The 27,890-nt window shown below is 42.1% G+C and overlaps 1 protein-coding gene across 6 annotated transcripts; it reads right to left on the reverse strand.

Moving 5' to 3' along the window:
• Positions 1 to 414: 414 nt before the first annotated feature.
• Positions 415 to 26,364, reverse strand: muc13b (mucin 13b, cell surface associated). 6 transcript variants are annotated; one of them, XM_041876544.2, is made up of 13 exons: positions 26,189 to 26,364; positions 10,019 to 10,080; positions 9,589 to 9,964; positions 6,282 to 6,404; positions 5,671 to 5,780; positions 4,250 to 4,308; positions 3,670 to 3,869; positions 3,029 to 3,163; positions 2,898 to 2,937; positions 2,375 to 2,412; positions 2,076 to 2,163; positions 1,669 to 1,930; positions 415 to 854 (listed from the first exon to the last, which is right to left on the reverse strand). In XM_041876544.2, the coding sequence occupies exons 1-13, from the start codon at positions 26,259 to 26,261 to the stop codon at positions 501 to 503; spliced, it is 1,920 nt and encodes a 639-aa protein (XP_041732478.2). In that variant the 5' UTR covers positions 26,262 to 26,364; the 3' UTR covers positions 415 to 500. The 6 variants fall into 6 exon arrangements, with proteins under 6 accessions (XP_041732478.2, XP_045074910.1, XP_041732515.2 ...); XM_045218975.1 differs by having other exon boundaries at positions 415 to 697; positions 788 to 854; positions 9,589 to 10,080; XM_041876581.2 differs by having other exon boundaries at positions 415 to 727; positions 788 to 854; positions 9,589 to 10,080.
• Between the last annotated feature and the right edge of the window lie 1,526 nt (positions 26,365 to 27,890).

Consider the following 27,890-nt stretch of genomic DNA (forward strand, 5'->3'; position numbering starts at 1 on the left):
ATAATTTAATGATGATTTAGCACGTGAAATTTGGGACTTTCATGTTGACATCTTGCATTGATGTTAATGTAAGATTTGCATGAGTCACAACAGTTTCAGCTAAGTCAAAGATTAAGCCCTCATGTATCACACAGGAATACAGTATTGGAATGATATTGGAAAATACATTCATTACAGTTATACAATCAGGACATGTGAATGGATTAACTGATACTTAAAAACATAAGAAAAACTGAGGGACAATACAGTAGTAGCCTTTTGGCTACATCAATTTCAGAAGCTTGGATACACCGCCCACTCTTGGACTGAATGGTCACTGCAACTCAACAATAATTTTTTGTACAAAAAAAAAGATTGATACACAGTGCATAAAAGTTGAGTAGAACATAGGGAAGAATCACAAGTAGGACTATTCAAAAACCATTGTTATTGCTTTCTGATTTCTAAGCATTTGCGTTCTGAAAAAAATGGTATCCTTAGTTGACTGTTCCAGTGGGTCTTCAGTTTCTTCTTCCATTGTCGTGTGTAAAGTAGGGGTTGTCCTGGCCTTGGCTCTGGTAGGGGTTGTCGTCTTGGGGTCGGCTCTGGTAGGGGTTGCTGCCCTGACTTCCGCTCTGGTAGGGGTTGCTGCCCTGACCTCCCCTCTGGTAGGGGTTGCTGCCCTGACCTCCGCTCTGGTAGGGGTTGCTGCCCTGACCTCCGCTCTGGTAGGGGTTGCTGCCCTGACCTCCGCTCTGGTAGGGGTTGCTGCCCTGACCTCCGCTCTGGTAGGGGTTGCTGCCCTGACCTCTGCTCTGGTAGGGGTTCCTGGTGTTGAAGCTCCTTGTGTCATCAGGGTTCTGGTAGCCACCAATCTAAAACACAAAACAACATCTGTATCTGACACTACAGTGAATAATTCATAACAATTTGGCACATTACATTTTAATGACATCATTTTCTGGTTGTAACTGGTGTTTTGGTTGAGAAGACATATTACAACCAATACATTTCATAAAAATACACTTTTGTATTCTTTAATGAATAAAGTTGAACGCAAGTGCTTGAAATGTTCTTCAATAAATTGTTTTTGGGGGGTTAAATTGGCCCAGTTCTTTGTACTATTCGGTAATTTATATGTACTTCACATCTTAAGATACTTTACTCTGAATATACTTTTTGTTCATATTGTTTCTTCTTTAATATAATATATTTAATGGATTCATAGAATACATAACACATTTTAAACGTTTCCTCAAATTATTGGTAAGAAAATCCTCTGTTGATCAAATAAAATGATTCCTTTTTACATGAAATAATACTGTCACTTATCTTATAGTAAGTGGCAGTATAAGGGCATGATAGTACTTCTTCCAGACATGATAGACGTTACCAAAAGGTGGCATTTTTGTAGTTGGGCATATAACGGTTACACTCATCATAATATTTGTATGGTTACACACCCCACCACATACACACCAACTAGTCTCATTAGTCCATTTTCGAACACGTTTCACCCCAAACTTAATTGAGCATCTGGTGCAATTACGCAAGATTTTAGTTCTGGTTGTCCGAGATTATAAGACATATAAAGTCATACTTTGGTAGTTATCTGGCCAGATGAACTACTGTGTCTTTTTCCCCCTCCTTTCTCACTCATTCTTCCTCTCTCCCTCCCTAGGTTCTTACCCCTCCTTTGTCTCCCCTGGTCACCAGTGCCTGTCTGCTGCCGCTCTCCGTCATCTCCAGGTTGCTGCCACGGTCCCAGCTGCTGTTATTGTTGGGCATGGCCCGGGGGATCTTGGGTACGCCCGCAAAACCTGAACTGGCATTGGTCACCCCCCCATTGGTTAAGGCCGATGCCCTGAAGTCCTTGGCGGGATAGGGGCTGGTGTAGGTAGGAACCTCAGCGTTCTTAGAGGACTTCTTGGAGGAGCTCTTCTTGGGTGTCCTATAGAAATTGACAATACACGTAAGATTTAATAACTACATTTTATACTACATTAGAGACAATTGTGGAATTGTAACAAGATTAAAGATGAATTTTATTTGATTAAAAGATGGTGTAAATGTTGTCCTCTGTGTTTGTGACTCACTTGCGTGCAACTACTGGCAGCAGGATTAGTGTGACGAGTAGCAGTGCACCAAGAACAGTGCCGACAATCACCAGTATCAACTTCCATGCTGCAGAGAGACAGAGGGAGAGAGAGAGGGAGAGAGAGAGGGAGAGAGAGAAAGAGAAGGGATGTTAAAAAACCTGCAAACACCATTACAGGAAACACCACATGAAAGAATAATAGTTGTAGCACACAAATCTATTGCGACGGCCTAGTGTCAAATCCAAGGAAATCCAAGTAAGGAACTATCATACCATAATATGGTATGTTATACTTACATTCACTGCAGTTTAATCCCGAATAACCAAATGAACAACTGAAAGAAAAAAAAAACTTGATCTTTGCACACAGACCAACAACGCAAGTTAACCATTGCACTGCATCCAAACTCATTTACATTTTAGTAGACGCTCTTATCCAGAGCGACTTACAGTTAGTGAATACATATTTTTTTATACTGGCCCCCCGTGGGAATCGAACCCACAACCCTGGCATTGCAAACGCCATGCTCTATCAACTGAGCTACATCCCTGCCGGCCATTCCCTCCCCTACCCTGGACGACACTGGGCCAATTGTGCGCCGCCCATGAGTCTCCTGGTCGCGGCCGGCTGCGACAGAGCCTGGATTCGAACCAGTATCTCTAGTGGCACAACTAGCACTGCGATGCAGTGCCTTAGACCACTGCACCACTCAGGAGTTAGACTCCTAGTTGAAAGACTCATTGTTTATGTGAAAATAGATGACTGAATAAATGAATTGATGGAAAATGATTGAATTAATTAAATGTTTTAAGTACTTACTCATGGCACACATTGCCGTCTGCTTTCCCACTTTCACAAGCTGCAGACAGAGACGGTAAAGTAAGTCTATCACAATATGTTTTTATTACAAAGGACAAGTCATTGCAACAACCCCCCCCAGTGACACTCACCTTTGCATGTTCTGATAGAGTATTCCGTTTTCACGTAACCGGTCCGACAGTCACATTTAGGTCTACCACCCACAGAATTACAAATAGTTGAAGTGTCCTCACAAGGTTTCCGAGACGATTCACACTGTTTGGCTTCTGTATAGACAGTGCCACAGGGAGATTACATACAGTAAGTAAGTGTGCCTTCATTCAGCATTATGCTTGGGGCAAACAATGTTTATTCCATAAATTCAATCAATAGCCCGATGTGACGGAATTCCTTCAAATCAATTCCACATTCCACAAATCAATTCCACATTGACATCATGTCTTCATTACCCGCTGTGGAGGCCTGAATGCATAACATCCAAAAGACAGCTAGTCCAGGGGTTGAAGATCAGTTGAATAGTTGAATCATGGGACAAAATAAGGGTACAGCTCTCCAGCAGCAGGATTTAAGAGGATCACTACTCTAGAGTGTAAAGTTACATCATACTACCAATGACATATGACAACATCATGATTGTGATTGATTGCACACTTAGTTCTCGGTCTTTGCCTTGACATTCATTGTAGCTATGCTCACTAGATTGCCTCCTAGCTTATGTTAAACCACAGTCATTATACATCAAGGGAATAGTGTGTTACTATAGGTGACATACCTTTGTATTTCGCATGTATGAACACATCATCTAAACAATGGGCACCCCCTTTTTTACAGTCTTGAATAGCATTTTCTATAATTCCTTTGATGATGGTTTCGTCGATGACGGAGTTGAGTTTAAAATTGTTCTCCATGGTCGCGCTGACACCTGCTGATTCACGTGACCAGAAGGTACGAGCCGAACCCTCACTCATTCTGCTAGGAGGCAAATTAGTATCAGTATTTTTAGAGTTAGGATCATCATGGAACTATCACATACTCATGATCTCCACAAGTGTGCAAGAAAGTAGTGATAGCTACAGCATCAATCATCTGTCAATATTTGTCTTGGGCATGGGATATCTTCCAAGTCAAAATTAGACATTATCATGATGGTTATAATAATCTGAACTGACACAATTACAGTTAGGTTGAATTTGTTCAAGAAGACGTTAACTTTGAAATTCAAGGATGAAAGTAGTTTGTTAGAATCAAACCAATAACACAACAATTATAGTGTAGCCTATAGCGTGACTGGTATACAAAATTATATTTTTATGGTAAAAACAGGGGACCACAGTAACTACATTAACACTGACCTGAGCTTCAGCACTGTGGAATCAATGTAGCCGATGTGATTTTCAAAAACCTTCTCCATCTTTATTTTGGACAGACAAATTAGTTCACAATATTATTCTGCTGGACAGTTCATCTCAACGTTTCTTCATCATGACACGCTAAAATTAGATTAGCCTAGTACAGCTAAATAAAGGAGACTGTTGTTTTTTACAAACAACAAACATTGTAGTAGATGGGGTATGGTTCGATCATGGTGAATCGAATAATTTCAAATCAAAATAATCATTTGTGAATCGCGAACAGCAAAAGTAAAAAGATAAGATGTAGGCTACTGAAAAGTTGCAAGATAACAGCAAAACAAAATCCCAGGCTTCCAGTAAAGATATCAAGCTTCCTTTTGGATTATGTAGCTGCAAAACTTGTTTTGTATAAGTTGATTTGGGCATTACATTTATGGGACATTGCATCACTCAATAGATGCTAGTCAGCCTGCAAAGTAAACATGGGCTTATGGTAGATGACGTCACTACTGACATAATACTTCTAAGGTAAGATAAATATGACTGAAACGGTACATTTCCTGGAGAAAATGTTTTTTATAGTTGTGGGAGATGTTTTAAATGTAGAATTCAAGCTCAATAGCAGCTGAAGCATTTCAATATAGTGAGAATAGGTCTGATTCCTTTGTGATGCACGCATACTAATAACCAAAAATAGCTATGCCTCAGAAAACTTTACTGTGGGCCAGACTCGCTAGGGACATGCTTCCAATGGTACTAACCACTTCTGACACCAATGTAGTTAATTAGGGGGTAATCCGACCAGGACCCTAGTCCCTGTGACTGCCATTCCAAAATGTGATCCATTATATAATCACTAGGTGCTGTACTAAGGTCATCATTATCGTATTTTTACATGGGGGTCCATCTTTATTAGCATCTTTCAAGGCCATTACAGTAGCTGATACTGACTGAAGGATATCCACACACACATTCAATTGTATCCCATTATATTAATTAGAAAATGTTTAAAATAGATGGCATTTCTTTATTAACTTCATCTCATTTGTGAGATTAAGTAAGTAAATGAGATGTGAATGTTCATATTACTACAGTAGATGTATGTTCACTGATTGAACGGGTCAACATGGATGCTCCTTAGAAGATCAAGAACCCATATTTTCTCCTCAGAATTACTGCACTAACTGTTGTGAAAATACCTGCTTGGAAAAATTCTACAGTTTCTACGACCTGGGTTGACTGGGACAATTTCCAAGGACTTAACAACAAGTGTAATGCAGCTGTTACCTAGCTCACACATTGTCAAAATGTCACAACCAGCTTGGTAATGACCTTACTATGTGACAACGTTGCAGAAAAGTTGTGATTTTTAACTACAGACAGACATAAATACAGTGTAAAACGTCTAATATCTATTTTACCAAATCAATGAACGTGGCAGCTGTCTCGTTGAATTGTTTTGATGCCGAGTTGTTCATTTCTTCGTTAAAGAGCAAATTAGTCAGGGTCAGAGATCCAGGGAAGACCTTGGCTGAAATTGAGAATCAACACATGGTGGTATCACATGACAAATACGAATGATAAGCACCTATTGAAAATGGTGGGGGTGCAGCATTGTGTTAAAAAGCCCACAGAGGAGATGGTACATGAGATCCAATATACATGTATAGATGCTATAGCTAATATAATATATATGTAACTGAGTTTGACTCATCTACCCACTGTCATCTAGGTTGCTCTCATTTATGTATTCATACACTTATACATTTATCAATGTATTGATGAGAACCTAAACCTATTCGATTGCTTCACGTGGAAGCTAAATACAAACATAGAACCAGCTTATCCACACTTAACCATGCCCAGGACAAAAAAAACTCGTCTTAAATCAGAATAGTTTCTAAAGTTCCTAACTTTTCATTGTAGATGATGAAGCTGTCCTCCCTATCAATCAGAGCTATGTAGGCCTATATCACTCTGTCATCCATGGTGTTGTAGCACCCACTAGTGGTGTCAGAGAGGAGATACCCACCTTCCTCACAGAGTCCACTTGCCTCAGAGTATGTTTGGCCAGCAATACAGAGACAGGTGAAGTGGGATACATAGCCTGGCTGACAGCTGCTACCGCCATTGCATGGGTTTGAGTCACAGGGATCTTAAAATTAAAGAGGAACACAGTTCTTTAGAACGCACATAGCACTTTGTGATGCATGTATTAATACAAAATAATCTGTGTAGAATAGACGATACAGAGCAAGTCTTGGGGAGAATTTCTGTCCACTAAACAGCAAAATTGCCCTAAAGAACAATAATCTGGGGCATACAACTGGTTTGGCTTGATGCATTTCAACGAGGGACAGATTTCTACTTGGGAAAACAAGGGTGTGTTCAGCTTTTCTATACATTTTTCATTTTCCTATTTTAGTTGTAGTTAAAATAGGACAACGAAAAGTGTAGTTAATATAGTTAATTTTATAAGTGGTTTATATATAAGCTGTCACCATGTTATATTTGACTGTCACCATGTTACTTTGTCTTTTTACATGTTGCAAATAAAGGTTTGTGAAAATAAAAGTTTGGTTACATTTGCAGCAGTACGTACTAATTAAGTTATTTTAAGTGCTCTCGAAATTGCCAGCAGCATACCACCCTGCCTCCCACTCACTGCTGGCTTGCCTCTGAAGCTAAGCAGTGTCAGTCCTGGTTGGACCCTGAATGGGAGAACCGATGCTGCTGGAAGTGGTGTTGGAAGGCCAGTAGGGGGCACTCTTCCATCTGGAGATCCCAATTCCCCAGGGCAGTGAAGGCGTCATTGCACTGCGTAGGTTGCCTTTTTTCGGATGGGATGTTAAAACAGGTGTCCTGACTCTCATCGTAAGAGTAGAGATGATAACCCTGGTGTCCTGGCTAAATTCCCAATCTAGCCCTCATACCATCACGGCCACCTAATCATCCCCAGCTTCCAATTGTCTCATTCATTCCCTCTCCTCCCCCCTGTAACTATTCCCCAGGTCGTTGCTGTAAAAAAAAATGTTTTCAGTCAACTTACCTGGTAAAATAAGGGTAAATAAATAAATACAAATGTTGCACACCATTCTTCAACTTTCATTGAGGTCCGTTTGCTCCTGTCGCTCAGGGTATGTCCACGAACTGCTATTCGAATGTGACCCAAATAGCAAGAGTCATGCAGCAGCACACCGTACAAAATTGCCATGTTAGCCACAATAATAACAACTTTCCTTCACTGGTTGATTAAAACAGCACCACTCCCATTTACTATATCTCCTTCATCCTAAACACAGCCCTTGTGTGTGTGCACTCCCCAGCCAATCAGTGGCATCAATTGATCAAAGCAGAAGGGAAAACTGGAAAACCAGTATGACTGTGGAACTCGAGGGCCAGAGTTATGAGTTATTGATTTAAATATACAAGTGGCACTTACTCAAAAATGTGTTTGAAATACTGCAGCTTGCAATTAGCCTATATTGCACGCAACACACAACTGTGCTGGTTATTTATTTAAGCAATAAGGCCAGAGGGGGTGGGGTATATTGTCTGATATACACACGGCTGAAATGCTGTTTCAGCCAATCAGCACCCAAGTACTGTGATATGGCCTTTTTTGCACTACTTTTAGTACAGATGCCGTTGTCCTTGATGTTATTTGAAACCTTACTATGAGCTCTGAAATAGGAGTTGTATTGATATGTTTTGTAACTACTTAATTGCATTAATTGATGACAATTTATTAAAACGTTAATGAATAAGCTGTTATAAATTATTATTTATACATCCTTGCAATGCAATGCTTATGAATGCTTATTAAATATGTATAAATGTTTACAAATAACGAAACGATCATTTATTAATAGTTTAATACATTGAATGTATACTAGTTATACATAGTTTATTAATGCTTTATAAAAAAAGTTCTTACATTATAGTCATTTAGCAGACGCTCTTATCCAGAGAGACTTACAGGAGCAATTAAGGTTAAGTGTCTTGATCAAGGGCACAGACAGATTTCTTTCGGTTACTGGCCCAAAACTCTTAACTTTTAAGCTACCTGCCACCACATGTGAATTCTGAAAATTATGTACATAATTGAATTACCTTTTTACCGTCTTACTCAATGAGCAGATCCAATTTCCAAAGTGGGATATCATATCACCATTTAAGATTGGCAAAGGCACACTCGTTTTGGATTTTAATATTGAATTGGCTGTGACCATAATGGATAATCACTGCAGAAGCAATTACAGTGTTTTAGGTTATTGTGTTTTGGGTTATTGTCCTGCTGAAAGATGAATTGATCTCCCAGTATCTGGTGGGTAGCAGACAACTAGGTTTTCCTCAAGGATTTTGCCTGTGTTTTAGCTCCACTCAGTTTCTTTTTTATCCTGAAAAACTCCCCAGTCCTTAACAATTACAAGCATACCCATAGCATGATGCAGCCACCACTATGCTTGAAAATATGGAGAGTGGTACTCAGTAATGTGTTGTATTGGATTTGCCTCAAACATAACCTTTTGTCCTAAATACAAAGTGTTAATTGCTTTGCCACATTTTTTGCAGTATTACTTTAGTGTTTTGCTGCAAACAGGATGCATGTTTTGGAATATTTTTTTTATTCTGTACAGGCTTCCTTCTTTTATTTGGTTAGTATTGTGGAGTAACTACAATGTTGTTGATCCATCCTCAGTTTTCTCCTATCACAGCCATTAAACTCTAACTGTTTTAGTCACCATTGGCCTCATGGTGAAATCCTTGAGCGGTTTCCAAGGGGCGTGAATAGATTCTGTATATGTGCATTGAAATAATTCCCTAAAATCATGTCACCAGATAACTTTTCTAGGTCTGATAATGGTGTTAACCCAATCCATACCCTATTCCAGTCATTCTGTCATCAAAACAACTCAGTAAATTTGCCCAGAGGGCATTCACTGCGGTCTAGAGGGACGCAATGACAATGGGTTGTATTGCCTTGCTGTCAAAATGTCCAAAATATAGTCCTCTATCAATCATCTTTAGAATTTCTGATGCTCTAAGACTCTAGCTTTTGTTTTGCCGTCAAAATCTGCAAAACAATTACTCCTCTTTCAATAATGTTCCCTGACTGTCTAGCTTTCGTTTCAGTGATTGTTAGGCTAATAATTTTTCATCATCCATTATTATTTCTACACAGCTTCTATATGGTTTTAGTCATTCAAGAAGAAAAAAAAGAAGAAGAAAGACATCTTACCAAGCCAACATGGCAGCCCATATGAAATCGGGCCTACTATTTGACACCCCTGGTCATAGAAAAACAAGAAGGTTAGTTGGATGACTAATGAGCCTACTTGGTGTTGTTGTTGTTGCAGGATCCTTCGTTGTTGGTGTTGCTGCAGTATCCTTCGTTGTTGGTGTTGCTGCAGGATCCTTCGTTGTTGGTGTTGCTGAAGGATCCTTCGTTGTTGGTGTTGCTGCAGTATCCTTCGTTGTTGGTGTTGCTGTAGGATCCTTCGTTGTTGGTGTTGCTGCAGGATCCTTCGTTGTTGGTGTTGCTGCAGGATCCTTCGTTGTTGGTGTTGCTGCAGTATCATTCGTTGTTGGTGTTGCTGCAGTATCCTTCGTTGTTGGTGTTGCTGCAGTATCCTTCGTTGTTGGTGTTGCTGCAGTATCCTTCGTTGTTGGTGTTGCTGCAGTATCATTCGTTGTTGGTGTTGCTGCAGTATCCTTCGTTGTTGGTGTTGCTGCAGTATCATTCGTTGTTGGTGTTGCTGCAGTATCCTTTGTTGTTGGTGTAGGATCCTTTGTTGTTGGAGATTCGGTTGATGCTGTTGGAGCTGTTGCTGTAGGGACATTGTTGGAAGGGGGGTAGCAGAGGGTTCAGCATTGGGATCAGCGGCTGAAGGGTATAGATTAATTATTATTGAATAAATGCAATTGCACCACTTTGAACCTCATATTCATTATCTCCAGTACCATACCAATGTCCCCATTCTGTGGTTAAAAAGAAAGGTCCTAAAATATTCCTCATCGAGTAGAATTAAAAGTAAAAAAGTGATTTCCAAAACCTGCCATAATTTTTTTTGCCAGGGGATGGCATTTCACTGCTCCCTGTGCTTGATGATGTCATTGAGTAGAACTTTTTAACTTTAGAAATGCGCCATTTTCACATATGTAGACACTGGTATTGTGCTCGAGATAATGAAAATGAGGTTGAAAAGTGGTGGAATTGCCCTTTAAGATAATTAATGTAGCAAAAACAACATTCAGCGGCTGACTGAAATGTCTGTGTCCCATAAAAAAGTTGACACTAGTTTTCACTGCTGCTAAGATTTATTTTCCCTAAAACATAAATCTGTTACAAACACTTTTTCATTGTAAGAAATTCTATATAATTAAATCGTACAGGAAATATTGTCACTGGTCAGGTACTTTGACGGGTAGAGAAGACAGTTCATTCTTGATTTACTGTCACACAATGGAAACAAGGCTGTACTGCCTCCATTCTCTTATCAGCCCAGCTGGGAAGACTCCCACAACCTAATGGCGCGGGCCCTGGACAAACATTGAGTCTTCCTCTCCTCTATGTTCCACCCTAGCCCAATATAGTTTCTCCCCCTTCTCCCTGAGGTGACGGTATGCATTCATTCACTCCCCCTCAAGGATTTCAAAGAATTGGACTGGAGTAAGAAATATGGTAGACACTTGAACGAGTGGACACTTCAGGTAGAAGGGGTGTGGGAAGAACACTTATCCCCCGTCCCTTATGTATTTATGTAGCACTAAAGGCTTGGTTGGACAGGTGTAACTCAGTCGAAGATTCCACCTAGTCTATCAGAGGAAAAGGTGAAAGTACAATATTGCTTATACCTATCCAATCCTTTCAGATCTACATGAAGTGCCTAAGGGTAGGGCCTAGGGGTCAACTCTGAATTCAGAAAAGTTGTCCACCCTCCCCACCATCTTTCCCTCCACCAACCCTGAAACTCATAATATACCACTTCAATAACAGGGATGCCAAACACAGGATGTGTCCACTTCAGCAGACTGCGTCACCTTGTTCATAAGACCATCGGCATGATAAACATTGCGTTATGTTTAAGTTTCAGGTGCAATCCAGGGCATGTAACAGCAAGATGTGAACAAATAAAAATGCAGCATTGGGCTTGTACAGTTAACACGACAAACTAAGCCCATATACAGTATAGGCTAGGTCCCTCTGCGACTTAAGCCATTGCTACTAAATGCTACGATAAAATCTATAATATGCCATTCATTTGGATAATTGTAGTTGGCAGGATAAGACAGATCCAAGTTCACCAAGATAGATAGACATTGATTAAACAGTCATATTTCATTACTGAAGCAGACACCAACCCCTACGCACAGACAATGCAGACACAAACACCCACATCCTTTCATTCACTGTCCACCGTGATGCTCTTGCAGAACAGCAGCAGCACAGCAAAGAATAGGGTCTTTATTTGGAGTCTTGTGGGTTCAGCCCTTGACTGTATACAGCTCAGCCCTGTCCCAAAAGAACTACAGGGGCCCCTGAAAGAGAACAAAGCTAGCCAGCCAGCAACACTTGAAGCACCTGGCTAAAGTTTCACTCTACATTGTATATGCCTACTCTCTCACTGGAAACATATTTACAGGTATCACTCAGAGAAAAAGCAGGTAATGTAAAAAAAAGACAAAAGTCCACTGTCCAAGTCCATAACTACTAGGCGTAGACAATGCCATTGTTTGTACTGTAGGTAGGTAACCTGCTCTGTACTTTGTGTCGTGTGACTATTGTGATTTATTGCTTGGTTACTAGTGTTCACTTTTGGGTGAGCGGCCAGGAAAGGGGCTGAATTTCACTGTCTCTTCCTCTTTAGTGTCACAGTAAAATTATATCATGATTCACGTCCACCCATTAAACACACAAACAAGATAATTCGGGACATGAATTTGCCCTACAATGAAACTACTTTGTAATGGTTAGGGAAGTAAATTGCAAAATACTTGCACTTAAATACTTAAATACTTCTGAAGCTCCTAAACTACTTTTACAAACTCATTTTAATGACCAGTGGCGACCCATCAAAGGGCAGGTTTGCATGTTATTTTGGCATTAATACATGTCACATATCAGTTTGCAAACAATGAAAAAATTAAATAATCATTGACTTAATAAAGCCACATACAAACATGGTCTCTTTTTTGCTTTCTTGAGTAATGCAGGTGTTTCAGCCTAGCTCAATGTTTTCTGTGGTGGTGGGGCAGCCAGCGGAAAATATAGAAAAAACAATGTGTGGTTTGGAAGGAATCAGTGGCTAACTGCAAGCATTGCAAAGCAATCACTAGCCTGCTATTCAGTGGAGTGGATGTGTGGTCCAAGTCTGGGTTTAAGGGTCTCTTTTCCAAGCTTAAAAAGATAAACATTCAACATTGGCCATGCTGTCAATCCAGCATGAATTCTGCCGCGTTCAAAACAACTGGAAACTCGGAACTGGGAAATCTCAGACTTCAGTGAGTTCAATACAACTGGGAACTCGGAAAAAAACAAGATACAACTGGGAAAATAAGTTTTGAACGGTCATCCAACTCGGAATTCCAAGTAGGGAACTTGAGCCTCTTTCTAGAGCGCCGACCTGAAGATCACTAACGTCATGATTCAACCTTTTTCAGAGTTCCCAGTTGTCTTGAAAGCACTATAAATCCAGAGAATGAAAGACTTTGATGACAAAATTTGCCCTATGAAGGCCCGCATCACCACCTTCCTGTTCAAGTGAGCACAGCACAACAAGGTGAGTCCAAAAATGTATTGTATGCTGCTGCATACATTATGTAATATGCCAGGGAGATATGTATACTGTAATAGACCCACTGCTAAGAAAGTAATACTAAGTGTACAGTGCATTCGGAAATGTATTCAGACCCCTTGACTTTTTCCACATGTTAAGTTACAGCCTTATTCTAAAATGGATTGAATTTGGGGGGGGGGGTTCTCATCAATCGATACACAACACCCCATAATGACAAAGAATAAACCGTTCTTCTTCGATATGACGCTACAAGCTTGGCACACCTGTATTTCGGCAGTTTCTCCCATTCTTCTCCGCAGATCCTCTCAAGCTCTGTCAGGTTGGATGGGGAGCGTCGCTGCACAGCTATTTTCAGGTTTCTCCAGAGATGTTCGATCGGGTTCAAGTCCGGGCTCTGGCTGGACCACTCAAGGACATTCAGAGACTTGTCCCGAAGCCACTCTTGCGTTGACTTGGCTGTGTACTTAGGGTCGTTGTCCTGTTGGAAGGTGAATCTTCGCCCCAGTCTGAGGTCCTGAGTGCTTTGGAGCAGGTTTAAATCAATGATCACTCTGTACTTTGCTCCGTTCAACTTTCCCTCGATCCTCCCATACCCTCCCACTGAAAAACATCCCCACAGCATGATGCTATCACCATGCTTCACCTTAGTAACGCCAAGGTAGTGGGTTCGATCCCCCGGACCACCCATACACAAAAAAATAAAAATAATAATGTATGCACGCATGACTGTAAGTCGCTTTGGATAAAAGCGTCTGCTAAATGGCATATTATTATTATTATTATTAGGGATGGTGCCAGGTTTCCTCTAGACGTGACGCTTGGCATTCAGGCCAAAGAGTTCAACCTTGGTTTCATCAGACCAGAGAATCGTGTTTCTCATGGTCTGAGAATCTTTAGGTGCCTTTTGGCAAACTCCAAACGGGCTGTTACGTACCCTTTTACTGAGGAGTGGCTTCCGTATGGCCACTCTACCATAAAGGCCTGATAGTTGGAGTGCTGCAGAGATGGTTGTCCTTCTGGAAAGTTCTCCCATCTCCACAGAGGAACTCTGGAGCTCTGTCAGAGTGACCATCGGGTTCTTGGTCACCTCCCTGACCAAGACCCTTCTCCCCCGATTGCGCAGTTTGGCCGGGCGGCCAGCTCTAGGAAGAGTCTTGGTGGTTCCAAACTTCTTCCATTTAAGAATGATGGAGGCCACTGTGTTCTTGGTGACCTTCAATGCTGCAGAAATGTTTTGGTACCCTTTCCCAGATCTGTGCCTCGACACAATCCTGCGTCGGAGCTCTACGGACAATTTCTTCGACCTCATGGCTTGGTTTTTGCTCTGACATGCACTGTCAACTGTGGGACCTTATCTAGACAGGTGTGTGCCTTTCTAAATCATATCCAATCAATTGAATTTACCACAGGCGGACTCCAATCAAGTTGTAGAAACATCTGAAGGATGATCAATGGAAACAGGATGCACCTGAGCTCAATTTCGAGTCTCATAGCAAAGGGTCTGAATGCTTATGTAACTAAGGTATCTGTTTTCAATTTTTTATACATTTGATAACATTTCTAAAAACATGTTTTCGCTTTGTCATTATGGGGTATTGTGTGTAGATTGATGAGGATTTTTTGTTTTTATCAATTTTAAAAGAAGGCTGTAGCGTAACAAAATGTTGAAAAAGGGAAGTAGTCTGAATACTTTCAGAATGCACTGTATGTTGTGTAGTAAGCTGTTAGTAGCCCATGTGCCTCACCCTAATAATTTGGTCCCTGTTCCCCTCATAATTTAGCCTACTGTTCTGACTTGGTGGTGCACATGTAGCCTATAGCCTCTTTTAGATAAATGTCATCATCAAGTATTGTAAGAGCTTTCGTGTTTTCTGTAGTGTCCTCATGTAAATAGCCCGTTTTTTTGTCTTTTTCGTATATATTTCTCAATCTCACTTTCCATCCTTTAACTAAATATACTTTCCTGCAACCCGCCTCACCAAATTAGGAACGGATTCTGTTGTTTCTTCATACATTTTTATCCAGAACCTCTGGCGGAAACTAGCCAGCTAGCCAGCTAACTAGCTACTTGCTATTAGCCACCGTTAGCGGTCTTCACCATTGTCCGTGGCCGTGGCCTGCACTAAATACCAGCCAGCTCTAGCCTGGACAATTGTCGGCCAGTCTGCACAGTCTGCACATCACGCTATCGAGCCAGAGCATATCGGATTTTCCGCCGGAATCATTGAATCACTGGACCTTAACACCGGATCATCGCAACTAGCTAGCTGCAACCGAATGGCTGTTGTTGTTGTTGGCTAATCACCACTGTTCTGAAGCTAACCCCAGTTAGCCTTGAGCTAGCCTCGAGCCAGGCCCATCACCCAGCTATCTACCTCTCTGTCAACCGGACGGGACCTCCTGGTGTTGACACAGAGCCCCGCCGATCCATCACGACTGGTTTGCCGAAATAATCGTCTGATGTGGTTTCAACAGGCTTCCCGTTGCGACGACCACGAAGATCCATCTGCTAGCCCCGGCCCGCTAGCACATGCAATCAACAGCCGTGCCTCCAGCTCGCCTGTAGCGTAGCAGCCACTGAACTGCTCCCGGACTTACTTATTGCTGTTCACTGGACCTTATGATCACTCAGCTACACAGCTGATGCCTGCTGGACTGTTCCGTTATACGGTACCCCATCCTGTTTAGCCTCAGCTCAAACTTTCGTCGCCATTACCAGCTGTTGTCTTAGCTCTCTCGAATAGCACCTGTTACTGCTTTATGCCTCTCTCGCATCTCAATATGCCTTGCCTATTGCTGTTTCGGTTAGTTCTAACTGTACTTTTTCAATGTAGAGCCCCCATTCCTGCTCAACCTGTCTCATATAGCTCATTTGTCCCACCCCCCACACATGCGGAGACCGGCTCAATCAGTGCCTCCAGTGATGCTATCTCTTTCATCTTTACCCAACGCTTAGGTTTACCTCCACTGTACTCATATCCTTACATATCCTTGTCTGTACATAATGCCCTGAATCTATTCTACAACGCCCGGAAATCTGCCCCTTTTTTTCTCAGTACCCAACGCACTAGAAAACCAGTTCTTAAACCAGTTCTTAAAGCCTTTAGCCGTATCCTTATTCTACTCCTCCTCTGTTCCTCTGGTGATGTAGAGGTTAACCCAGGCCCTGTAGCCCCCAGTATCACTCCTGCTCCCCAGGCGCTATCATTTGTTGACTTCTGTAACTGCAAAAGCCTTGGTTTCTTGCATGTTAACATCAGAAGCCTCCTCCCTAAGTTTGAGTTATTCACTGCGTTAGCACACTCCGCCAACCCTGATGTTCTAGCAGTGTCTGAATCCTGGCTTAGGAAGGCCACCAAAGATTCTGAAATGTCCATTCCCAACTACAACATTTTCCGTCTAGATAGAACTGCCAAAGGGGGCGGAGTTGCAATCTACTGTAGAGATAGCCTGCAGAGCTCTATCATACTATCCAGGTCTGTGCCCAAACAGTTTGAGCTTTTAAAAATCCACCTTTCCAGAAATAAGTCTCTCACTGTTGCCGCTTGCTACAGACCCCCCTCAGCCCCCAGCTGTGCCCTGAACACCTTATGTGAATTGATTGCCCCCCATCTATCCTCAGAGTTCGTATTGCTTGGTGACCTAAACTGGGATATGCTTAACACCCCGGCCGTCCTACAATCTAAACTAGATGCCCTCAATCTCACACAAATGATCAGGGAACCTACCAGGTACAACTCTAAATCCGTTAACATGGGCACCCTCATAGATATCATCCTGTCTAATTTACCCTCTAAATATACCTCCGCTGTCTTCAACCAGGATCTCAGCGATCACTGCCTCGTTGCCTGCGTCCCTAATGGGTCCGCGGTCAAACGACCACCCCTCATCACTGTCAAACGCTCCCTAAAACACTTCAGCGAGTAGGCCTTTCTAATTGACCTGGCCCGGGTATCCTGGATGGATATTGACCTCATTCCGTCAGTAGAGGATGCCTGGTTGTTCTTTAAAAGTGCTTTCCTCTCCATCTTAAATAAGCATGCCCCATTCAAAAAATTCTGAACTAAGAACAAATATAGCCCCTGGTTCACCCCAGACTTGACTGCCCTTGACCAGCACAAAAACATCCGGTTGCGTACTGCATTAGCATTGAACAGCCCCCACGATATGCAACTTTTCAGGGAAGTCAGGAACCAATATACACAATCAGTTAGGAAAGCAAAGGCTAACTTTTTCAAACAGAAATTTGCATCCTGTAGCACTAACTCCAAAAGGTTTTGGGACACTGTAAAGTCCATGGATAATAAGAGCACCTCATCCCAGCTGCCCACTGCACTGAGGCTAAGAAACACTGTCAATACCGATAAATCTACGATAATCGAAAAATTCAACAAGCATTTTGCTACGGCTGGCCATGCTTTCCACCTGGCTACCCCTACCCCGGCCACCAGCTCTGCACACGCCGCTGCAACTTGCCCATGCCCCCCGAAAGTATTTGAAAGCCAAGTTAACAAACAGATCACCGACCATTTCGAATCCCACTGTACCTTCTCCGCTATGCAATCTGGTTTCCGAGCTGGTCATGGGTGTACCTCAGCCACGCTCAAGGTCCTAAACGATATAATAACCGCGATCGATAAAAGACAGTACTGTGCAGCCATCTTCATTGACCTGGCAAAGGCTTTTGACTTTGTCAATCACCGCATTCTTATTGGCAGACTAAATTAGCCTTGGTTTCTCAAATGACTGCCTCGCCTGGTTCACCAACTACTTCTCAGATAGAGTTCAATGTGTCAAATCGGAGGGCCTGTTGTCTGGACCTCTGGCAGTCTCTATGGGGGTGCCACAGGGTTCAATTCTCGGGCCGACTCTATTCTCTGTGTATATCAATTATGTATCTCTTGCTGCTGGTGACTCTCAGATCCACCTCTACGCAGACGACACCATTTTGTATACATCTGGCCCTTCATTGGACACTGTGTTAACAAACCTCCAAACGAGATTCAATGCCATACAACACTCCTTCCGTGGCCTCCAACTGCTCTTAAACGCTAGTAAAACTAAATGCATGCTCTTCAATCGAACGCTGCTTGCACCCGCCTGCCCGACTAGAATCACTACTCTCGGCGGGTCTGACTTAGAATATGTGGACAACTACAAATACCTAGGTGTCTGGTTAGACCGTAAACTCTCCTTCCAGACTCACATTAAGCATCTCCAATCCAAAGTTAAATCTAGAATCGGCTTCCTATTTCGCAACAAAGCCTCCTTCACTCAAGCTGCTAAACGTGCCCTTGTAAAACTGACTATCCTACCGATCCTTGACTTTGGCGATGTCATTTACAAAATAGCTTCCAACACTCTACTCAGCAAATTGGATGTAGTCTATCACAGTGCCATCCGTTTTGTCACCATAGCCACATATACTACCCACCATTGTGACCTGTACGCTCTCGTTGGCTGGCCCTCACTACATTATTGTCGCCAAACCCACTGGCTCCAGGTCATCTATAAAATCACTTCTAGGCAAATCCCTGCCTTATCTTAGCTCATTGGTCACCATAGCAACACCCACCCGTAGTATGCGTTCCAGCAGGTATATCTCACTGGTCATCCCCAAAGCCAACACCTCCTTTGGTCGCCATTCCTTCCAGTTCTCTGCTGCAAATGACTGGAACGAACTGCAAAAATCTCTGAAGCTGGAGACACTTATCTCCTGCACTATCTTTAAGCATCAGTTGTCAGAGCATCTTACCGATCACTGCACCTGTACACCACCCATCTGTAATTAGCCCACCCAACTACCTCATCCCAATATTGTTATTTATTTTGCTCATTTGCACCCCAGTATCTCTATTTGCACATCATCTTCTGCACATCACTCCAGTGTTAATACTTAATTATAATTGTAATTATTTTGCACTATGGCCTATTTATTGCCTTACCTCCATAACTTACTACATTTTCTATTGTGTTATTGACTGTACATTTCGTTTATTCCATATGTAACTCTGTGTTGTTGTTGTTGTTGTTTTTACCGCACTGCTTTGCTTTATCTTGGCCAGGTCGCAGTTGTAAATGAGAACTTGTTCTCAACTGGCTTACCTGGTTAAATAAAGGTGAAATAAAATAAATAAATACAATTATATGCCCCCTTTATTTATTATACGGTTCGGACTTGGGGTACAGGGAGAATACTGTAAGAGCGGCCCATGTTCTGAATTCTGTCGGTGTACATTTCAAAAGTGCTGAACAAATAGTTATATTGACTAAGTCCGTCCTAGCTCGCTCATTAATGTCTTAATCACAATTACGGATTGCCTCTTATCCGCTCGTCATCCCCTTATGCCATAGTTTGTACATCTCAATTGTCAGTAGAAACCACATTTGTTTAAGCAAGTCAGCCATATCAGCTGTTTTTTTTAAAGGCAGTAAATGAGGCTGAATGAAGTGTTTCGCCGCCAGACAAGGCTCCGCTGATAGCTATGTGTAGCGGTGGTAAGGTGTTGAGACTGCTGTTGGGACTCCACTGTTGGGACAGCTTTATGTAGGCCCTAACAGTTTGTGGGCACCGTTTGTCACCGTTATAGTCCAATTAATGTATTGTTTAGTGTTGTCTTTGCTGACAGTTTTCCCCACCAAGATTTACATGCTAAAATCGCCACTGATAATGACAGGATCGTTGAAAACACCCAAGTGTTTGCTCTGGATTACTTTAATTTGAGTTCACTTTAGATTTATGTGACAAATCGGCTTTCACTACCACCTCATTAAGACTTCTGCAGTATGCCCCTTTTCTCAAAGTCCCACTGAAACTGACTCATGATAAATATCTTCAAGTTCAGCAGGTCAGACAAAGTAAACTTACAGAAATGTGGACAAACTTTAAAGAACTGCAATAATAGGTCGTAGAGAGTTCACATCTGAGAAGTGTCAATGAAAGAGGGAAGATGGGAGAAGAAAAAGGAGTGGGAGAGTAGACTGGTACTTCCTTGTTCCATCCCTAGTATCCTTATCAGGAGGGGTCCAAGCTGGATAACAGCACTCATCTCTTCCCCTCAGACAATCCACTAAAGATAGGAGGAAGTACAGGTCACTGCCAAAATAAAGTGTCTTAATAGGGCATTGGGCCATCACGAGCCAGAACAGCTTCAATGCACCTTGGCATAGATTCTATAAGTGTCTGGAACTCTATTGGAGGGATGCGACACAATGGTGGTGGAAAATGCTGTCTCATTAGCCGCTCCAGAATCTTCCATAAGTGTTCAATTGGGTTGAGATCTGGTGACCGAGACGGCCATGGTATATGGTTTACTTAGTTTTCATGCTCATCAAACCATTCAATGACCACTCGTGACTTGTGGCTGGGGGAATCTTCATCCTGCAAGAGACCACTTCCATCAGGATAGAAATGATTCACCATAGGTTGAAGTTGATCACTCAGAATGGTTGTGTATGTATTGGCATTTACACCTTGCCCTCTAAGGGATTGAGTGGACCTAAACCCTGCTAGGAAAATGCACCCCACACCATAAGATGCGCCAAAACCCTAAATGTACTTGTGTTTCCTATATTTTGTCTGTTACCTGTATATGAGACAGTTCATAGCTAATTTCTGGGAAATCGTCATGGGAAAATTGTGCAAACAAAGACAATACTTAGCGTGTTCAATCAAAAATGCATATTTTGACTAATGGGTATGCTAATTGGGTAGATAATCCTCTAAGAAAACCAACGGTCCGATCCTAATGCCTCTAACATAATCCGTTCAAAAGTTATTGGAGTTTTTACCCTTGTAGGATGGCCAGAATTAGGGTGACTAAATCAATGGAGGCCAGAGAAAAAAAGTGGTCAAAAATCTGGAAAATTGCATCCCAACAGCTAGGCTGGATTCTGTACAAGAATTTTGGCTACTGGTTACCTGACAGGCTCACTTTCCCGTTGAACTCATCATCTTTCTTCTCGAATCCGCAGGACATAAAACAATAGAGCTAAGATGGCTATTGATTTTGAAACATGACGAGTAGTATTTTCATATTTTAGTATACACTTTTCATATTCATTCGAAATACCTCTTATTTTTCTACGATTTCTCACAAAAACAAGCGTGTCTCTGTGAAATGTCAACGGAGCACTGAGCGTATAACAAGCTTTTATTTTCAGGGCCTTTTACATTTAATTCAGCTTGTGTCATGGTAATTTTGCAACCCGCGGAAAACAACTTTAAAGACAACCACAAAATGAATTAGGTTATAAAATCAGACTTTTGGGATATAATGTTAATGAAACACTACATGGCCAAAAGTACGTGGACACCTGCTAGTCGAACATCTCATTTTAAAATCATGGGCATTAACATGGAGTTGGTCCCCCCTTTGCTGCTATAACAGCCTCCACTCTTCTGGGAAGGATTTCCACTAGATGTTGGAACATTGCTGCGGGGACGTGCTTCCATTCAGCCACAAGAGTATTAGTGAGGTCGAGCACTGATGTTGGGCGATTAGGCCTGGCTCGCAGTCTGCATTCCAATTCATCCCAAAGGTGTTCGATGGGGTTGAGGTCAGGGCTCTGTGCAGGTCAGTCAAGTTCTTCCACACCGATCTAAACAAACCATTTCTGTATGGATCTCGCTTTGTGCATGGGGCCATTGTCATGCTGAAACAGGAAAGGGCCTTCCCCAAACTGTTGCCACAAAGTTGGAATCACAGAATTGTCTAGAATGTCATTGTATGCTGTAGCGTTAAGATTTCCCTTCACTGGAACTAAGGGGCCTAGCCCGAACCATGAAAAACAGCCCCAGACCATTATTCCTACTCCACCAAACTTTACAGTTGGCACTATGCATTCGGGCAGGTAGCGTTCTCCTGGCATCCGCCAAACCCAGATTAATCTGTCGGACTGCCAGATGGTGAAGAGTGATTCATCACTCCAGAGAACGCATTTCCGCTGCTTCAGAGTCCAATGGCGGCGAGCTTTACACCACTCCAGGCATTGCGCATGGTGATTGTGTGGGAGACTGCTCGGCCATGGTAACCCATTTCATGAAACTCCCAACGAACAGTTATTGTGCTGACGTTGCTTCCAGAGGCAGTTCGGAACTCGGTAGTGAGTGTTGCAACCGAGGACAGGCGATTTTTACGCGATGCGCGTTCTGGGAGCTTGTGTGGCGGCTGAGCCGTTGTTGCTCCTAGACGTTTCCACTTATAGCACTTAACAGCACTTACAGTTGACCGGGGCAGCTCTAGCAGGGCAGAAATTTGACGAACTGAGTTGTTGGAAATGTGGCATCCTATGACAGTTCCACGTTGAAAGGCACTGAGCTCTTCAGCACGGGCCATTCTACTGCCAATTTGTGTCTATGGAGATTGCATGGCTGTGTGCTTGATTGTATACACCTGTCAGCAACGGGTGTGGCTGAAATAACCGAATCCACTAATTTGAAGGGGTGTCCACATACTTTGCCCATTAGAGAAAGACCCCACTGAACGATTCAGAACATTAATAGTCATATTTGTCTTGGTAAGGAAGTGACATTTCATCACCAAAGTGCATTTTCTGGGCAGAGTGGGTGGACATGCTACAATACTATTCCATAGAGCCCGATCCGGAGAGGAAGGGCGGCCCACCAACACAATGGTTAGGGAAAAACACAAACGTTGAGAACTCTGAGTTGAACCACAAAAACCACAATAAAAGAGTTTAAGTTAGTGATTGTAAGACCAATGAGGAAGTAACCAACTGACCTTTATCACTACTTCACAGATGGATAGAATATTAACTAAAAGGGCATATTTTGCCAAGTTTGAATCCCTCTACGTGACGTGTTGTTTTGTGTCATATTCTGTCAATTATTCTAGTTTTACGATTTAATTTAATGCAGGGAACTTATTGTACCTAAAATTACATCTAGGTCAGAGGCCTACATTATCCAGACCTTCCATCTTTACAGATGGAAAATTGACCATCTTGTTAAGACATTTCTTTAACAGCCGTTTTATCAATTCATGACTTGCAACTGAGAGCACTTAAAACGTTATTAATTGACAGGGCCAATAAGACAGTGTATGTGTGTGTGTGTGTGTGGACACACCTGAACACACAATCCCACTGGTTTCTGAAAGATCCCCATTGGAACCTCACATCTGACCTCCAGCAACCCACCCCACACTCTCCTCTCCTACCCACACACACCTTCACATGCACAGTCGTACTTGCACATCCCCACTGAAAGTGTATCAAGAAGACCCACACAGAAGGGACCCATTCCAAGTCCCTGTCTCATAATCAAAATGTTTGTCCATGTCAATAATTTTCTATCAGGGCACTAATGGCAACACACATCAGTGTCATTGAGTAGTTATAAAAGCAATGCATATGAATCAACTCCGCTATCTAAGGTCAATTGATCATCAAAACGATGAGGAAAATATACGCCTATCAGCATGACAAGAACATAATATTCCTGATACGAAGCCTAGGTATTTATGAGTTCATGGACTTTGCCTTTTCGTTTCTCTAGAAAGAAACCATCACAAAAAAGGCCAAGGTACGCCATGTTGTTGACTATTATTATATATATATATATTATGCCATTTAGCAGACGCTTTTATCCAAAGCGACTTACAGTCATGTGTGCATACATTTTTACGTATGGGTGGTCCCGGGGATCGAACCCACTACCCTGGCGTTACAAGCACCATACCAGTGATCATGACTCTAACAAGTGGGGGTTTACTGAGTAGGCCTAAATGTCTCAGGTCATATTTGTCTCATCACAACAAGAAACTTAATTGAGGATAGTCATCCATAGTAGTCGTAAATTGACTCATTCCAGACTGAATTAGATCATTAGAGTCTGAAATAAGCTGTCATTCGAGTCTGAATCAAGCAATATGATTCCTCACTGTGCTAAGTCAGTGGAGTCAGAATCATGCCAGGACATTGGATTCCCTGAAACACTGGACTCTTCACTTGTGCTGAGTCATTTGAGTCCTAACTGAGCAAAAAAACGAGGGTATTTTCTGTGCTGAGTCATTTGAGTCTCAATCAAGCCACCTCATTTGATATCCCAATGAGCGAGAAACTCTGGGGTCTTCACTGTGCAGTCATTTGAGTCTAAGCCGAACAACAGGATGGAGGCCTAGCCATCGCTCTCCTGAGTTACCGTGGTAACATCTCCCGCTTACTCAGGGGGATTAGGGGCGCATTCCTGAAATAGTTGTTATCCCATCAAGCAGTGCAGGTTGCAGTCCTAGACTACAGAAAAAACAGAGATGGGCAATCAGTGGGCCACAGCTGTATCGTGTCCTCTCAAGACAGAACATCCCAGTTTGACATTTACGGGTTGGATGAAGATTTCAATGACCAACTCAATGCAATTTCTTGATATGATCAACTGGGGGTTCAAAACAGGCTTTTCTTATAGATGCTATCCTTCCTCACAATTAAACTTTCCAGAGCCACAGTAATTCAAGCAATGACGTTAAAAACATTGTTTCAGATTGCATGCCACCATTGAAAAAGAGTAACCACTTCACATAGTAAATACTGTAGGCCAGGATCAAAGTGTGAAGGTAAACAATTTGAAAGGTACAAATATGACAACGGCATTTCAGCAATTGGAAAGAAATATAGTGGTGGCGTGGTTGAGCTAGCACCATCTCTTAAGCATCATCTGTCAAATAGGGAAAACCTAAACCACCACAACGGTGAACTGACCGATGCCTTGCATGCTAGCACATCCCAGATCAGCCAAACCCTGTAAGGACCATACTCAAATATAGGATATACAGCCTTACTGACGTGGAATCAGTGTGGCATCTGCAACAGTTTGAAACACTGAGAATTAGCCGAAATATCTCTTCAATCATGAGAGCCTATGAGGACAATGGAAGGGTAGAGCGGAAAAGGCCCTCTGCATGACAGAGTGCAAGCTTAGGGCCACCCAAATGACTCTTCAGGGTCAAAGGCAGACTGGTCCTTTACAAAATGTATACTGTATAAGACCAATGCATGGATTTTGTGAAGCACAAAGGAAAGATGAAAACGATTTGTTTCCTTCCTTGGTAAGGATTACACTTACAGCGGTAGCAGAAAAATACTTAATGTCTTTATAAATGTTGCATTCGCCAATACATTTCAGCTTAGCTCACCAGTCTCCCAACCCATTTGTATGGCAGTGTACCACCTGGGGGAAATTATATTACAGTAGGATTTTCCTGGGGGAAATCTTTTAAGTAGCGCTCCTTAATCTCCCATACTGGTCCACAAGACAACGCTTGGGGGGGAAATGCTTTCATAGACATGTATCAATCCAATCATGGATAAGAGGAGATATTACAGTGACTATAGAGATGCTCTTTTGGCACACAGAACTCTTCCCTAAATTGACGCTTCGAAAACGAGCTAGTTAATGTTTACTATAGCCTACTGCTTGTCTTCAATTGCAGAGATTCAGAATTACATATTAACATTGAACGATATAAATATGCACAGAAGGGTATTAAACTAAAATGACAATTATAGGCCTACTAATTTGTTTGAATTTGTGTGAGTAAATTAGTATTAGAAGTTAGAAGTGACCATTGAACAGCAGATTGAGCGCTCACACTTCAGAGGCAACTTGAAAGCACTTCAGTCTTATTCCTGATTTATGAGAAAGGAAGGTCTATTCAGTGCATTAGTCTTATGATTTAATTCTAGCTTTTACTGAATAATTTAAAAATCTGTGTTTAAACTCAGACTCAGGCTACTTTATCAATAACCCATAGCCCATTTCCGTATCTTTAAAATTAGAATCCTTAGCAGCTACGTCAATTTTTGGACTTATACATTTATGTTTGTGAACAATGTAAACGTAAACAAACATGGTTACAACTCACATTTTGATATCATGGATGGTCAGTCCTTTCATCCATAGCTAGGTCTATAAATTTGAGTGGTAAGATTTCTCCATGCCGATCCCTCAGCTTTTTACCAAAACAGAGGCAGGTAGTCGTTTTGATATTGTTTCTATTAAGGATTCTAGCTTTAAGATTAACTAAACTGGTTTTAAATTAGTTGTTCGACAAGACATTCAATAGACTATATAATGACATCAACCTGTTGTCCAAAATGGGGGAGAGACCGTTAAACTTACTTGGTGTCTGTCCGAAAACGGCCACTGCAAGGCAGAAAAAGAGAATAAGTCTAACGACGAACATCTTGCTCATCTCATGAAAGTAAAGGAAAAACTTTCTTCAGGCCAAAAAACTGCGACAGGCGATAAATACTACGACTTCTAGGTGCGTCGCCAGGTGGTCTTCCTTGTTGTGTTTGAATACTGATGGTTCAGGTGTCTTTGACCACTCCTCGCAAGGGCGGCACTATTTTACCAGTATCTTAATGCGCTATGATCACTTAATAATCGCGTTATTCTTAGTTACTTAAAAATATATATAATGTATTTATATGGCTCTGGGTTTTGCTATGAGAAGTAGAGAGAAAAAGCCTAAATGGGATATTTTTGACCTATAATCAAACGGAGTCCTATTTTGCAATATGACTAGAGTCAAGACTAGGCTACATACAATAGGCTGTCTGGCCAGATATAAGTGCTGTACATATGACCCCATTCTAATGTCATATCATCAAAATAATATACAGTACCAGTCAAAAGTTTGGACACACGTACTCATTCCAGGGTTTTTCTTTATTTTTACTATTTTCTACATTTTTACATTTACATTTTAGTCATTTAGCAGACGCTCTTATCCAGAGCGACTTACAGGAGCAATTAGGGTTAAGTGCCTTGCTCAAGGGCACATTTACGTCATTTAGCAGACGCTCTTATCCAGAGCGACTTAAAAATTGGTGCATTCACCCTATAGCCAGTGGGATAACCACTTTACAGTTATTTTTTTTTGGGGGGATTACTTTATCCTAGTTTTGACTGGGCTGAGCGGGAACTATGCTTCCGCAGAGGAAGGGGAGCCAGCAGGCCAGAGGTGGATGAACGCAATGCCCTCGTTTGGGTGTAGGGACTGATCAGAGCCCGAAGGTACGGAGGTGCCGTTCCCCTCACTGCTCCATAGGCAAGCACCATGGTCTTGTAACGGATGCGAGCTTCAACTGGAAGCCAGTGGAGTGTGCGGAGGAGAATAATAGTGAAGACATCAAAACTATGAAATAACACATATGGATTCATGTAGTAACCAAAAAAGTATTAAGCAACTGTCACGCCCTGACATTGAGATCTCTAGTTGGGTTGGTCAGGGTGTGAAATCTAATTTATATATTTCTATGTTGGCCGGGTGTGGTTCCCAATCAGAGGCACATGTCGGTCATTGTCTCTGATTGGGGATCATACTTAGGCAGCCATGTTGCCTACTTTAGTTGTGGGATCTTGTTTCTGTTTGGCTTGTTTGATGTTTAGCCTCTTGAACTTCACGTTCTGTTGGATTTTGTTATTTTGTCGGTGTTTATTAAAATAAACGACTATGTACGCATACCACGCTGCACCTTGGTCCGATCCTTTACACAACAAACATGACAGAAGATCCCACCACCAACGGACCAAGCGGCATGAACAGGAGGAGCAGACATCATGGACATGGGAGGAGATATTAGATGGAAAAGGATCATGGACGTGGGAGGAGATCCAGGCAGGTATGGATTGCCTTCCTTGGGAGCAGACGGAGGCAGCGAGGGAGAAAAAACGGGGACTCAAAAGGTCCCGATCACGAAGGAAGCCCGAGAGGCAGCCTCAAGAAAATGTTTTGGGGGTGCACACAGGGTGGTTGGCGACGCAGCAGGAGGCCCTGAAAGGGCTGACTGTGAAGGAGGAGAGAGCTATAGAGGAG

The sequence above is a fragment of the Coregonus clupeaformis genome, chromosome 1 (genome assembly GCF_020615455.1).
Source record: "Coregonus clupeaformis isolate EN_2021a chromosome 1, ASM2061545v1, whole genome shotgun sequence".
NCBI classification, from domain to species: domain Eukaryota; kingdom Metazoa; phylum Chordata; class Actinopteri; order Salmoniformes; family Salmonidae; genus Coregonus; species Coregonus clupeaformis.